Below are 13574 nucleotides of genomic sequence, written 5' to 3' on the forward strand. Positions count from 1 at the left end.
CCGCTTCTCCGGGGTTCCTGGTGGAAGCCGCATTCCTACCTTCCCGTGCCCCCCATCCACTGGAGAATCACCCTCAAGACCACCTTGCTCTTAACTGTCTTGTACAAAATTAGCCCGAGGCGTTAGGTGACGAGCGTCCTCTGGCTCCCGAAGTTAGGCAGCAGATCGCTTGGTCTCCGGGAGCTCACTTGTTTGGGGGAACTGGTGTTTCAGGTGGTGAGAGCAGCCGAGGAGGCGGCGTCCACGCTGGCCAGCTCCATCCACCCGGAGCAGTGTATCAAAGTCCTCTGCCCCATCATCCAGACGGCCGACTACCCCATCAACCTCGCCGCCATCAAGATGCAGACCAAAGTCGTCGAGAGGATCGCCAAGGAGTCCTTGCTGCAGCTCCTCGCCGACATCATCCCGGGCTTGCTGCAGGTGGGCCCCCTGGGCGGCTGGCCGGTGCCTGTCGTGCGGGGCTGTGAGGCCGGGAGCCAGTGCTGCCCAACCTGGGTGCCTGGGGCTTTGCCCCCCTCACTCACTTGAGGGGCGGATGGGAAAGGGCAGGCGCCAACCTGTTTCAGAACCCGCGCAGCTGTGTGACTCGGACACCTCGGGCCCTCTCTCTCTTGTTTTCTAACGCACCCTCCCCTGAATGTGGCCGGAACAGCTTCCCGGCAGCCTAGAGCTGTGGCTCCCAAAGTGAACTTTCTGTTTACTGTAAATATATTTTGGTCCTTTCCTGGTCGTCGTTGTTCATGCCTTCAACAAACCCTTATTGCACATCTGTGGGCCCCAGCCCTGGGCAGGGTGGGCCGTGGGAGTGCAAAATCAGATAATGGTCCTTGCTCTGCTATCCAGCACATATTCATGGAGAGCCTTCTAAGTGCAAGGCACTGAGTTAGACTCAGGAAGATGTTTTGCTGCTCCACGGCATAACCACAGGGGTGTTTCAACCTGCGTGGGGCACAGTACAGCTGTGCAGGCAGCCGGAGATGGGGGCACCACCTGCAGAGTTACTGTAGGTGCGAGTGGGGGTTTCCTGGATCAGAGGCCAAGAGGTGATTTCACAGAAGAGCTGGTTTAGAGTCGGGCCCTGGAGGGAGAGAGCGACTTCAGTGGGGAAGGTGGAGAGAAATCAGCTTCACGTTTAAGAAATGCTGCTGCTCGCCGAGCGCTCGGCTTGGGAATTTAAGTACAGACTGTTGAGACTGGATTATTCCAGGCAGAGGAAAGAGCAAGCCTGAAGCATCCTCAGGGCTGTTTGGAGAGCAGCAGGCTGTCTCATTTGAGTGGGGCAGGGGCCAGGCCGACAGGTAGACGGAGACCCGGACGTAGAATGCACAGGTGTCAGGCTCCGGGCCCGGGTGTCCCCCACCCGCTTTGGGTGGTACAGAGGTTCTGCCCACAAGAGCGAGGGAGGCAGTCCTCATTTTTCTTGAAAGTTCTCATTTCACACAAGGTTTGCTTTGCCATTGGGAGAATATGAAAGAACCGAGCTGTTTTCCCCCTTAATTTCCTTTCCCATCTCCCTCCCTCCCTCCCTCCCTCTCTCTCTCTCTCTCTCTCTCTCTTTCTCTCTCTCACTCTCTCACTCTCTCCCACGTGTCTTGCGTGGCGCTGCTGTGGCAGCTCACGTTGAGCAGCACATAGTGCAGGGGAGGGCCGCTGCTACTTGCCAGCCTCCCTTCTCCACCTGCAGGAACCAGTTCACTCTCGACACTGTTGAGTTTTGACCTCCCTGGAGCGCAAGCTCCCTGGGTCCAGTGGCCGGTCTCGGGTGTGTGGTGGTTGTTAGCGCCAAGTCCAGGGTTGAACTGTGAGGGTATTTGCGGAAACCTTGACGAGACATTGACCGTGAAGCAGATCTTTGATCTCATTTCCTTTTCGTGTCCCTTCTGCCTCTGTAGGGTTATGACAACACCGAAAGCAGTGTGCGTAAGGCCAGCGTGTTTTGCTTAGTGGCGATTTATTCCGTAATCGGAGAAGAGCTGAAACCTCACCTCGCACAGCTCACGGGGAGCAAGGTACGTATAGTGTTACACGGGCCGACGGCACGCCTGGGCTCTGCCAGCCGCCGAAAATCTGCTTGTCTGCAGCTCTGGCCTCCACACGGGCTGGGTCCCTCGTGGGCATCGACGGTGACGACTGCGGGCTCTCCCCCTGGGCCTTGCCAACGTGCAGGCGCTGTTGTGCGCGCTCTGCGTGTGTCGGTGCCTTCATTCGTGACGATGTCCCTGTGGGATGAGGGCACTCATCCACGTTCAGCTGCGCAGGGACACACAGAGCTCTCACGCCAGAAGCCAGGCCACGCTGCCTGTCTTGTTCCTTTCAGGGTGTTTTAGAATGGGGGGCAGAGGGGCACCTGGGTGGCGCAGTCGGTTAAGCGTCCAACTTCAGCCAGGTCACGATCTCGCGGTCCGGGAGTTCGAGCCCCGCGTCAGGCTCTGGGCTGATGGCTCGGAGCCTGGAGCCTGTTTCCGATTCTGTGTCTCCCTCTCTCTCTGCCCCTGCCCCATTCATGCTCTGTCTCTCTCTGTCCCAAAAATAAATTAAAAACGTTGAAAAAAGAAAAACTTTTAGAATGGGGGGCAGAAAATGGGACAAGAGGCCTGTTGGCTCATTGCAGCTGAGAGTGGGCAGAGTACTTACCGGTTTAAAAATAACCTTCAGTCCGATGAGCCTGCGGGGGGACAGCAGGTGGAGCTCTGGCAGGAAGGCAAGGGCGGGAGCGGCCACTTGACCGCGGGGGCCTCGCAGGCCTCTGGCCGGCCGTGTGACAAGGCGACCCCAGGGGCTGCCTGGGGGGGAGTAGTGCGGCAACATGGAATTCAAAACGCCCTGGTGGTGGTCTGGGTAAAAAAGCGTGAAGCTAGAGGTGCCTGACATGCTCCTTAGGAAAGGAAGAATCAGCAAGTGAGGCCGCGTTTCTTTCCACATAGAGCCGTTCCTTTGGCACGGCCAGCGGGGCATCTTAGCCAGAGGCTTGCCTCCCCAGAGTCCTGGCAAAGCCAGAAGGGCATTCCCCCCTGTGCTGGCAGGGGCTGTCCTGGGCGTTGTAGGGGAATAAGCAGAACCCCTGACGGCCCTCTAGATTCCGGCAGCGCCCACCCCTCAGTCATGAGACTCACCGTCAAGGCTGCGCGCAGCCAGATGACCCCTGGGGGGCAAATCACCGCTGGCCAAGAACCCCTGAGAAGTCAGCGGCTGGGTTGAAGGGTGGTTTGGGGGCTACTTCGCCTGACTGCATTTTCCCCTTCTCCTTTCCTTTTCTCATCCCTGACCCCTTCCCCAGCCACAATCTGGAAACTCCAAGCCGAGAGTCACCAGCAGTGTGCTAGGCCCGGAAGCCGCCTCTCTCTCCGGCCTCTATCTGGCTTTCTGTCGGTGGTTCCTGGCAGCAGTGAAAACTAGAAAACTATATTCACCAAGGGGGTTCAATTTTTAAGGCTCATCCCCAGATAACAGACCCCGGTTTTGTCTGGCAGTTGCCCTGTGCCATCACCTCATTTGCCCCTTCTAGTCAGGGACTGAGAAGACGCAGGTGTTTCCTCATCCCTGTTGTGCAGCTGACCTGCTGCCGTTCCTCTCAGCGGTGGCCTTGGCTCTGGAGCCCACGTCCTGATCGGTCCGCTCAGAGGGCGTAGGGAGGCTGGGCCTCAACCCTTCTTCCTCGGTAGCCCGCTTCGTCCACTGCCCCAGTCCTTGGACGCGATAGCTCTGGTGTGTTAGCAGGACCTTCGGAGACTCGCATACACCTCTCTACCAGCAGACATCAGTCGCTGATGGACGTGGTGCCAAGACGGCCTCAGTTTCCTAGACCGGAAATAGGCAGACTCTGGCTGTGGCTTCCCGTTGCTCTGTGTGACCCGGCCGATCAGAACACTCTCCTGTTGCTTAACAAGTGATACCAGGCTCTGCGGAGAAAGGCCTGATGCAGGGTCGTGGAAGGAATGCATGGGGGGCATTTGAGAGTGTCCGTTGCCATGGCAGCAACACCAGTTTTGGGGCCAAACAACCTGCCTTCTGGTCTCTGCCCTCCACTTCCTAGTCGTGTGACCTTGAACAGGCTTTCTTTTCTTTTTCTCAGTTTTTAAAAAATGGTGGCAAAATGCCCATGACATAAAATTTGCTGTCTTAACCATTTCTGAGTGTACCTTTCACTGGTGTTAATACATTCACATTGTTGTGGGACCATCCCCACCATCCGCCTCCAGAACTTTGCTCCTCGTGGAAAACCGAAACCCCACCCCCTTTAAGTAGTGATTCCTCAGAACTCCCTCCTCCCAGCCCCTGGCCACCACCATTCTACTTCAAGTCTCTGGATTTGACTCCCCGGGGGCCTCGTAAAAGTGACACCACTTGTCTTTTTTGCGACTGGCTTATTTCACTTAGAATGATGTCCTTGAGGTTCGTCCATGTCGTAGGTTTGTCCGAATTTCTTTCCTTTTTAAGGCTGAGTGCTACTCCGTTGTGCGCACGTACTGCAGTTTGCTTGTCCGTGTTTTGGTGACGGGCGCTTCTTTCCATCGTTGGCTGTTGTGAACAATGCTGCCTGTGAAGGTGTGTGTACAAGTGCATCTTTGAGACCCCGCTTTCGGTTCTTTTGTGTCTACAGCAGGACTGGAATTGCTGAATTCCATAACTTTTCCGTGGTGGCTGTACCCTTTTACGTTCCCGCTGACAGCACCCGAGGGTGCCAGTCTCTCCACCTGCTCACCGACACTTACTGTTTTCTCTCTCTCTTGGACGGTAGCGGTCCTCATGGCTGATACAAGGTGGTTCCTCAGTGTAGTTTTGTTATGTGGGGCATCTTTTCACGTTGGCCAGCTGTGTATCTTCTTTGGAGAAATGTCTGTTCAAGTCCTCTGTCTATTTTTGAATTAGGTTTTTATTTTTTTAGTTGTTGAGTTTTAGAAGTTCTCCATATATCTTGGATATTAACCCCCTGTCTTTTGCTGCATAATTTTTTTTAACTTTCATGAAGTCTCTAGGAATTTGTCCATTTCATCTGGGTTACCTAATCTGTTGGTGTACATTTGTTCATAGTGGGTTTTTTTTTTAAGTTTAGTTGTTTACTTTGATTTTTTTTAATGTTTATTTTTGAGAGAGACAGAGAGAGAGAGAGACAGAGAGAGAGAGAGAAAGAGACAATGCGAGCAGGGGAGGGGCAGAGAGAGAAGAGAGACAGAACACAGAATCCAAAGCAGGCTCCAGGCTCCTTCCTATCAGCATAGAGCCCAATGTGGGGCTTGATCCCATGAACCGTGAGACCGTAACCTGAGCCGAAATCAAGAGCTGGACGCTTAACTGACTGAGCCACCCAGGTACCCCTCATGGTGTTCTCTTCTAATCTTTTTTATTTCTGTAGAATCAGTAGTAACGTCCAAACATTCATCAATGCTTTTAGTAATTTGAGTCTTCTTTTTTCCTTAGGTAACTGAGTTAAAGATCTGTCGGTTTTATTTATCGTTTCAAAGCACCAACTTTTGGTTTCCTTGGTTTTCTCTATTGCTTTTCTATTTCATTTATCACCGTCCTAATCTTTATTATTTCTTTCCTTCTGGGTTTAATTTGTTCTCTTTCTAGTGCGAGGCGTAAAGTGCGGTGGTTGCTACGGGCTCTTCCTTTTTTATTCTAAGCTACACGTTTCCTTCTTTGCGCTACGTTTGCTGCATCCCGTAAGTTTAGGTATGTTGTCTGCATTCTCCTCTGTCTCCAGATACTCTCTAATTCTCCGTGTGATTTCTTCTTCGACCCATGGGCTCTTGACCAGCGTGTTGCTCAGTTTCCACAAATTGGTGAATTTTTCCGTTTTCTTCCTGATACCAATTTTTAACTTCATCCAGTCGTGGTCAGAGAAGACACTCTGTATAATATCTATTTTTGTGAATCTGTTGAGACTTCATATGTGGCCTTATTTTAGTCTTTTCTGGAGCATGGGCCACATCCACTTAGGAAGAACGTGTATTCTGTTGTTGGGTAGTGTTTTGCTGTGACTGTTAGGTCGAGTTGGTTTATTGTGGTGTGTTAGTTTTTGATGTCCTCGTCTTCTCTCTGGGTCTTCGGTCTATTATTAAGAACAGGGTACTGACGTCTCCAAGTGAACCCTCCAGTTCTGTCAACGTTTCCTTCTTCTATTTTGCTGGCGTGTTATTATACACAGACGTGTCTGTGCTTGCATCTTCTTGGTGTTATTGGCCTTTTATTAATATATAATGACTTTCTTGCTGTCTTTGATTTAAAGTCTGTTTTGCCTGGGGCGCCTGGGTGGCTCAGTCGGTTAAGCGTCCGACTTCAGCTCAGGTCATGATCTCGCAGTGTGTGGGTTCGAGCCCCACATCGGGCTCTGTGCTGACAGCTCAGAGCCTGGAGACTGCTTCAGATTCTGTGTCTCCCTCTCCTCTCTCTCTGCCCCGCCCCCACTCGCATTCTGTCGCTCCTTCTCTCTCTCTCTCCGTCTCTCTCGAAAATAAACACTAAAAAAAAAACAAATTTAAACTCTGTTTTACTCAGTGTAATCAGTACAGCCACCCTTACACCCTTGGTTACTGTTTGCGTGGAGTCTCTCTTTTCAGCCTGTCACCTTCAACCTCTTTGTGTCTTAGTAGACCTAAAGTGAGTAGTCTCTTGTAGACAGCGTAGTGTTGGAGCGTGTTTTCTTTACCCATCCTGCCAGTCTCTGTCTTGTGACTAGAGAGGTCCACCGTTTCCATTTGAAGAGACTGCTTGCCGCTAAGGAGAGACCGCCGTCACAAGCTGGGGTGTGTTTTCAGTATACCGTAGAGCTTTTCCTGTCCCTCATTTTTCTGCGGTGTTTGCTTTTTGTACTGAAATGTTTCAGTTCCCTCCTCATTTCCTTTCGTGTATATTCTGTAGCTGTTTTCTTGGTAGTTGCTGGGGGGATTACATTGGACATCCTAAGGTTATAACACTCTATAATTTGAATTTATACCAGCTTATGGAGCAAGCTTCTGAGCCCCAGCCGTTTCATTTGTAAGACAAGAGAGCCTGTTCTGCCTCCCTCAGAGGATTTTTGTGAGGCTCAAATATGATCGTCAATAAAAGCTTCTTGTAAACTGTGAAACCACGGCCATGTCATTAACTCTGTTACCATCATTTCCTTGTACTTGTGCTTACATTCTGGACCACGCTGGTGGATACATCAGTGGTTTTGATCGCAAATAAGTATAACAGTGTTTGCACCTCATTTTTAATCAGGCTTTCACAGAAATATAACTGCCTTGTCTTGTAGAACGTTTTTTCTTCTTTAAAAAAATCTTTGATTCAACAAGTATGTGTTAGGAATACTTGCTGTCCTCACTGTACCACTAAGACGTGTGGGAAAAGCAAAACTTCGTCCTGCCCTGGAGTGGCATGAAATGTGTCCGAGGACAGGACTGACCCACAAGGAAGCCTGCCCAGCAGCCCAGGAGGGCCCATTGCATGGAACAGTCCCTTGGGACTGAACCGGGGTGGGGCTTGGCAGCACAGGGCTGAGCTGCAGAGGGAGGGAGGGAGGCGGGAGCAGACTGCAGGAGGGGACCTCGAGAACAACTGAGGAGGGGTGTTTGGAGGACATGTTTTCTGATGAGGAGCTACGGAGGGCACGTGGACGTGTTTTCGGTCTTCATTTTGCAGGAGGGGAAGCTGAGGCTCAGAAAATGTTTTGCCTGTAGTCAGTCACACAACTAGTTGGTGGAGTTGGTTCTGGAACCGTGTGTGTGGCGATCCCAGGGATGGATCTCCCTTTGTGGGAAGACACACAGCACAAGTGTTTATTTCAGCCTGTGTATCTACCTTTGGGTGAGCGGTCAGGGAGACTTAGCCTCTCTCAGGAGCTCTGTGCCGTTGCTGTTCCAGCCCCCACTGGAAGGTAGTTGGAGGGCCCGCTTTCCCACGCACCACATGCTGGGCCTCTCTTCCTGGGTCCCCCTGGAGACCAGCCTCTCCTCCCCTGGACTCAGCCTCGTTGTGGCCTGCTTAGAGCAAGGAAAGCGGGAAAGAGTCGTGGATAGAAAATATTTCCCAGTCCCCTTCATCTTGCAAGTTGTGTGTTATGTGGACGTTTACGGGCATTCTGCTTCCACAAACACTTGTTTCTTTTGGTTCTTAGTATGAGCAGGCAAATTATCAACATAACGCATTATGATTTCAACAAGTATTTAAGAACAAGTACTTAAGAACCTACGATGTTACACGGTGTTCTGCATATCCGGAGGGTCCAGGGGGGCTTACGTTAAAAGCATGGGAGATCTCAGAAATGAAAGCCTCGTTCGTTGTGAAGCGCTGTGCCCATCCGAGGTGATGTGACGTCACGACACGCCGTTGGCCTCAGTGAGCTCTCATCTTACGGGAAGGAGCAATCGAGTGCACTGCCAACTCCACGAGGCAGGTGCCCGAGCCACAGGAGCTGATGAGCAGGTGGGGGGAAGGCCGTGGAGGCGGCCTTCTGGATAGGTCTCCGATGCCGCAGCACTTTGGTGGGCCCAGAAGGGGGAGGAGAGAGGTGTCCGTGTGGAGGGCACAGCTGCAGCCGAGGGGTGAAGGTCAGAAGACCCGACCTGTACCTTGCCTAGCGGATCTCGTCCCTGTGGAGCTGGGCTCACACCCTTCTTTCCCCGCCAGACCGCGTGGAGCCACTGGCCGCAGTCGCCCCTTCACACAGCTGCTTCCACGGAGCCCTTGTGCCCCTGCTTAGAGTGCTTAGAGTGACGCTTTCATTCTTTCTTGAGAACCCACTGCCCCTCCCCCCCCAAACTCTGACCCCTCCTGTGGCCGTGGCCCCCCCCCCGCTGGCAAGTGTGCGCCGAATGCGTGGTGAGCACTCAGTGTTTGTGTCCTGAATTTCTCAACGAAGGGACGTGCTCTCTTCTGATTGTCACCTGGGGTTTTTCATCTCCTGCTCCCTGATTGCCTTCCTCCTGCTAATCTGTCACGTCTTCTCTTTGCAGATGAAGCTACTCAACTTATACATAAAGAGGGCCCAAACCACAAACAGCAACAGCAGCTCCTCCTCCGACGTGTCCACACACAGCTAATGGCAGCGCCAGAGTCTCTTTCTGTCGCCCTAGAAGCAATCGGTGGTGCCTCTCAGAGACCTTCCCCGCCCCCCGCCCCCCCATCGGCTGCCCAGTCAGTACACGGAGGCCCGCAGATATTTATTACAATCAGTATTTTGGTCCCTTCCAGCTTTTGTGTAGAATCTTACTGGTATTGAATGTAAAGGAAGCAAGGCCTGTTTTGCAGTCTTCGTACGAAACAAGCGGAATAAGAAAAGAGCCATACTTACCCATGTCTTGTACAGCCTGCTGAGATCATAAAACCATGTGTGTGGGGTGCAGTTTTCGCAAATCAGAGCTCTCTAGCCAATACGTGGTAGAAAGTAGCATTTTCTCTTAGTTAATAACATTGAGGAGGGTGTGTTAATTTGTGTTTCTATCTCATCTTCGCTTACTTCTTCTGGACACGGCCTGTGACACCAGGAAAGGGTCGTACGTCCTTCATTTGGATTGTGAGACCTACTGAGAACGTGAGTCAAATCCCGGCAAGAAACAAACAGAAGCCTGAAGACCGTCTTTTAACAAACACGTGGGATTTTGCTTGTACACTTTCTGGACTGGAGGCCCAGGGCCCCCTCCTCAGGCCCCTTCCAGGACGGGCTCCCAGCGCCTCTGAGCCCTCTCCACTCGTGCTATCCCCACCCAGAGCTTCTACTCGAAAGAATTGTTTCTTCCGTTTAAATCCAAACAGAAAAGTCCAGGTAAATGTATAGCATCCCTTAGGGGGCGTGCCTAAAGTGGCATTTTGTAAAGCCTGGAAGATACAAGAGAAGGGGTGTGTGTGTATTTATTTCACTACGCAGATGTTGGGGAAACACTATGTTAACAGGGCCTCCCCTGTGGCCCTGCTGCTTGGTTGGGCTTTTCCGATTCAGCACCGTCTCCTCTCCTGTCCCCCAGCCTCCACCTCAGCTGCTCAGTGCGAAGTGTTCTAGCCAGTCTGATAAATGATAACTCTGCCACCCCAGTTTTGACTTCTTGGTTTCATTTGGGATTAGGATCGAAGGAAAATCTAGAGAGACCAGGTATCAGAATCCTTTTTTTTAATTTTATGGATGGAAGTACTTCCTTGATCATCTGTTGAAATAGTTGTTTGAGGAAAAAGCAATGGTGAGTGGCACATTGTGGGAAAACAAGATTTGAAACCCAGTTTTAAACGTTTCTTCACTGAGAAATTACCAGAGAAACTACCCTTCCTAAACATTTTTCTTAAGGGTTTCACTCTCCAAGAAAAGGGACTATAAAGATTAGAGTCTGGTTAAAATAAGTTTTGAGTAAAATTCTTCAAGTGAAATGGAAATTCTTGTTGCAGTCGTGAAGCCTTCTATCCTCTCTAAATTGAACTGGGTTTTCCCTGAGGAAAATGCCTGTTCTGGTGTTACTTTGTAATGAGGTGTTTGCTGTTCTGATGCAGAACCCCCCCTTGCAGCCAGAAGCACCCAGAAGCAGAGACTGGGCAGTGGTCCTGCTGACACCTACAGACCGCCCCCCAATCTCTGACCCTCCCGCCTTGTTTGGAAGTTGCAACACTGTAGCACACACAACTCATTTTCACTCAGAAGGTATTTTTAGATACTTTATTTGGAACTAGGCACTGAAAACAAAGGTCCAGGAACAGTGAAGCCAGGGTGCCTTCACTGAGAGAGAGTGTGAGAGAGAGAGAGAGAGAGTGTGTGTGTGTGTGTGTGTGTGTGTGTGTGTGTGTGTGTGTGTGTGTAGGGGGTATCTTGCACTTGGAGGGAAGTACCCCGCTGCTGCTGTTGAAGGAACTTCAGGGGTGCATTTTAAGTGGTTGAATATTATTGACTTATTTTTGGCTCAAAACATAGCAGGACCAGGCCTTACTTTCATTGATAAATGACGTTTGTTAATATCTCACTAATGGGATTTCCTTTTTACACTCGACAAGTGAGTCAGGGCACCTTTTGATTACTCCTCTGTTGTAGAAATGTGCGTTCTGCTAGGTTATTTATGAGTTCTTGTATGCCTCATGCGTTTGGAAAGACCTCGCCCCTTGAACTCTGTGACTCCCTGCCTCATGCCCCCCCCCCCCCCCCCCCCCCCCCCCCCGCCTGCAGCTGGGAAGAAGCTTGAACATTGCCGAATGTCCTCATTGTACTCACAAAGGGCTAGCCTCGAATGTCACTTCCCCGACCTTCAATCTCCCCACCTAGAGAGGGATACAATCACAGGTCTCTTGGCCTCAATCAGAACTGCTGCCCACGCCGGCACCGCCACCGCCACCGGGGAGACTCGCATGCCGCCGCCACCACCTCACCGGGAGGGAGCCGCGCCTGCCGCCGCCCCCCGAGCCCCGACAGCTGCCTCGCCTTGCCGCCGCCTCCCTGCAGGGCTCCTGTTTGGACGAAACACCCAAAACTGCGAAAACGTGTTTGCCTCCCCTGTTTACCCGACAGTCCGGGGGACCCCGAAGAGTCCCGCCCCCCCCCCCGTGCCCTCCCTCTGCAGGTCTCGGTGCACCCCGCAGGCTGCGGTGGGCGCGGGCACGCAGCTTTGTTCAAGTTCGAGTCCACTGTGTGTGCTTCCGCGCGGGCCGCAGGCAGCCCAGGACGGCCTCTCTGTGGCTCCTCACTGGCTTGTCCTACCCTGCGCAGGTAATGCAACCAATTTTGGTCTCATCAGTCTGGTTTTTTTCCCCTGCCGCCCTTTATTTATCGAGCATAATACTACACGTGAAAGAACAGCAAATAAGAACTTTGTAGAATCCCACCAGGACTTTGCTAACAATGATATTTGGAAAATAGAAAAAAAAAAAAAACGCTCTGAAAACTAGCAGCCACCAAAATAGTTTTGTTGGCACTGTGTTCACACGCATGGTCCCCACACCCCCAGGTTGGGTTTTTGGGTTTCGTTTTCGTTTTCGGGGGGCTTTTCATGTTACATCCATATCTGTATTTATATCTTATTTGTTTCACTCTCAAGTGTATCATGGCAAATGTACAGATTTTTTTTGTTAATAATGTGCTAGGATTTGCTAAAAAAGAAAACAACAAAAAAAAAAAACCCTTTTGAGTTTGCCCTAGAATAAATGAATCTTAATTCAGTTTCTTGATGAGAGTGGTCTCTTTCCTCTCCGGGCCCTGTAGATAGCTTGCACCGTGTCCCAAAGCCAGAATGTGGCCACACTTGTGGGGACTTGGAGAGGATTCCATCAGGGGAGCTTCTTCTAACACATACACAAGTCATACTCCAGGGGGTGTGCCCCCCCCCTCCCGCGCTGGGGGCTGTTGTGAGCAGGCTGGACCTCCGGGAAGGACATGGAGAGGGTCCCCTGACAGCTGGCAGGACCACAGGCTTAGGAGGAACAGGTCTAGGACACCAAGGGCACCAATCCACTTTTTGAAGTTAAAAAAAAAAAGGGGTTTTAATGTTTGTTTTTGAGAGAGAGAGAGCGTGAGCAGTGGAGGGGCAGAATCGGAAGCAGGCTCCAGGCTCTGAGCTGTCAGCACAGAGCTGGAACCAATCCACTTTTTCGAAGCCTTCCTTTACTTTTACTAAAACAAGATTGAGTTTTCCATTGTGCCCATGATGCATCTCAGTTACCGCCACCCCATGACTCTGAGCCCCTCTCCCTATGGCCCACCACCTCCTACGTAGCCCTGTTTGACATGTGACAGCATGGTGATCGCAATCAAAAATACCTGGGCTCAAGTCCCAGCCACCCCATCCCCAGCCCCCACGTCACTACTCTTCCTGCCCTGGTGGTTCTTTTTTTTTTTTTTTTTTTTTTTTATGTTTATTATTTTTGAGAGAGAGAGAAACAGCAAGCAGGGGAGGGGCAGAAAGAGGGAGACACAGAATCCGACGCAGGCTCCAGGCTCCGAACCGTCAGCACAGAGCCTGACGCAGGGCTTGAACTCACAGACCAGGAGATCCATGACCTGAGCTGAAGTCGGCCGCTTAACTGACTGAGCCCCCCCAGGCGCCCCTGGTGGTTCCATTTGTAACGTGGAACAAGAACGACTTCACGGAGGGGCTGTGAGGGTTAATTGGGGTGATGTCAGTGAAGCTGCCGATGGGTTGGTGGGTCGAGTAGGTGCTGCAGACACCCCTGCCCTGCCTCCCGTGGTCAGGAGGGAAGTAACCTCGGACGGAGCCACCCCCACAGGCCTGCATGTTCCGTCCATCGTCCCGTTAGCCAATGTGGAAAACCCCCAGGGGACAGACCGCCCGTCAGGCAAGGCAGGCAGCACGGCTTTACATATTTGGGTCTCTAACCCCTGGTGCCATTGCCCTGCCCTTCCCAGGGCTGCCAGTGAGTCCTCCCCATCTCGAAGAGGGTCACGGCCACAGCTGTGGGGCGGGGGGCACAGAGACCTGCTGCAGTCTGCAGCACTTGGCTCTGGGTCTGAATGATCATCTGTCCAGAAAGTACACACTTCCACTCAGGCTTGCACTCCATCGTAGAAGATTCCAGGACCCCCTGAACCTGTCCGAGCTTCCCAAGGTGGAAACCTTGGGAAGCAGACGGCCGGGCGCCACCCCCAGAGCAGCAGGTTCTGTAGGACT

General features: G+C 51.8%; 1 protein-coding gene across 32 annotated transcripts in view; it reads left to right on the forward strand.

Moving 5' to 3' along the window:
* Positions 1 to 12108, forward strand: part of CLASP1 (cytoplasmic linker associated protein 1) — a 272813-nt gene extending 260705 nt beyond the window's left edge. For all 32 annotated transcript variants that reach the window (XM_019837951.3, XM_019837954.3, XM_019837945.3 and 29 more), the window contains 3 exons: positions 214 to 420; positions 1893 to 2009; positions 8937 to 12108. In XM_019837951.3, the coding sequence (XP_019693510.1) occupies positions 214 to 420; positions 1893 to 2009; positions 8937 to 9023 (411 nt within the window). In that variant the 3' untranslated portion in view covers positions 9024 to 12108. The remainder of the gene's footprint in view (positions 1 to 213; positions 421 to 1892; positions 2010 to 8936) is intronic.
* Positions 12109 to 13574: the final 1466 nt, after the last annotated feature.

Source organism: Felis catus, chromosome C1 (genome assembly GCF_018350175.1).
Source record: "Felis catus isolate Fca126 chromosome C1, F.catus_Fca126_mat1.0, whole genome shotgun sequence".
NCBI classification, from domain to species: Eukaryota; Metazoa; Chordata; class Mammalia; order Carnivora; family Felidae; genus Felis; species Felis catus.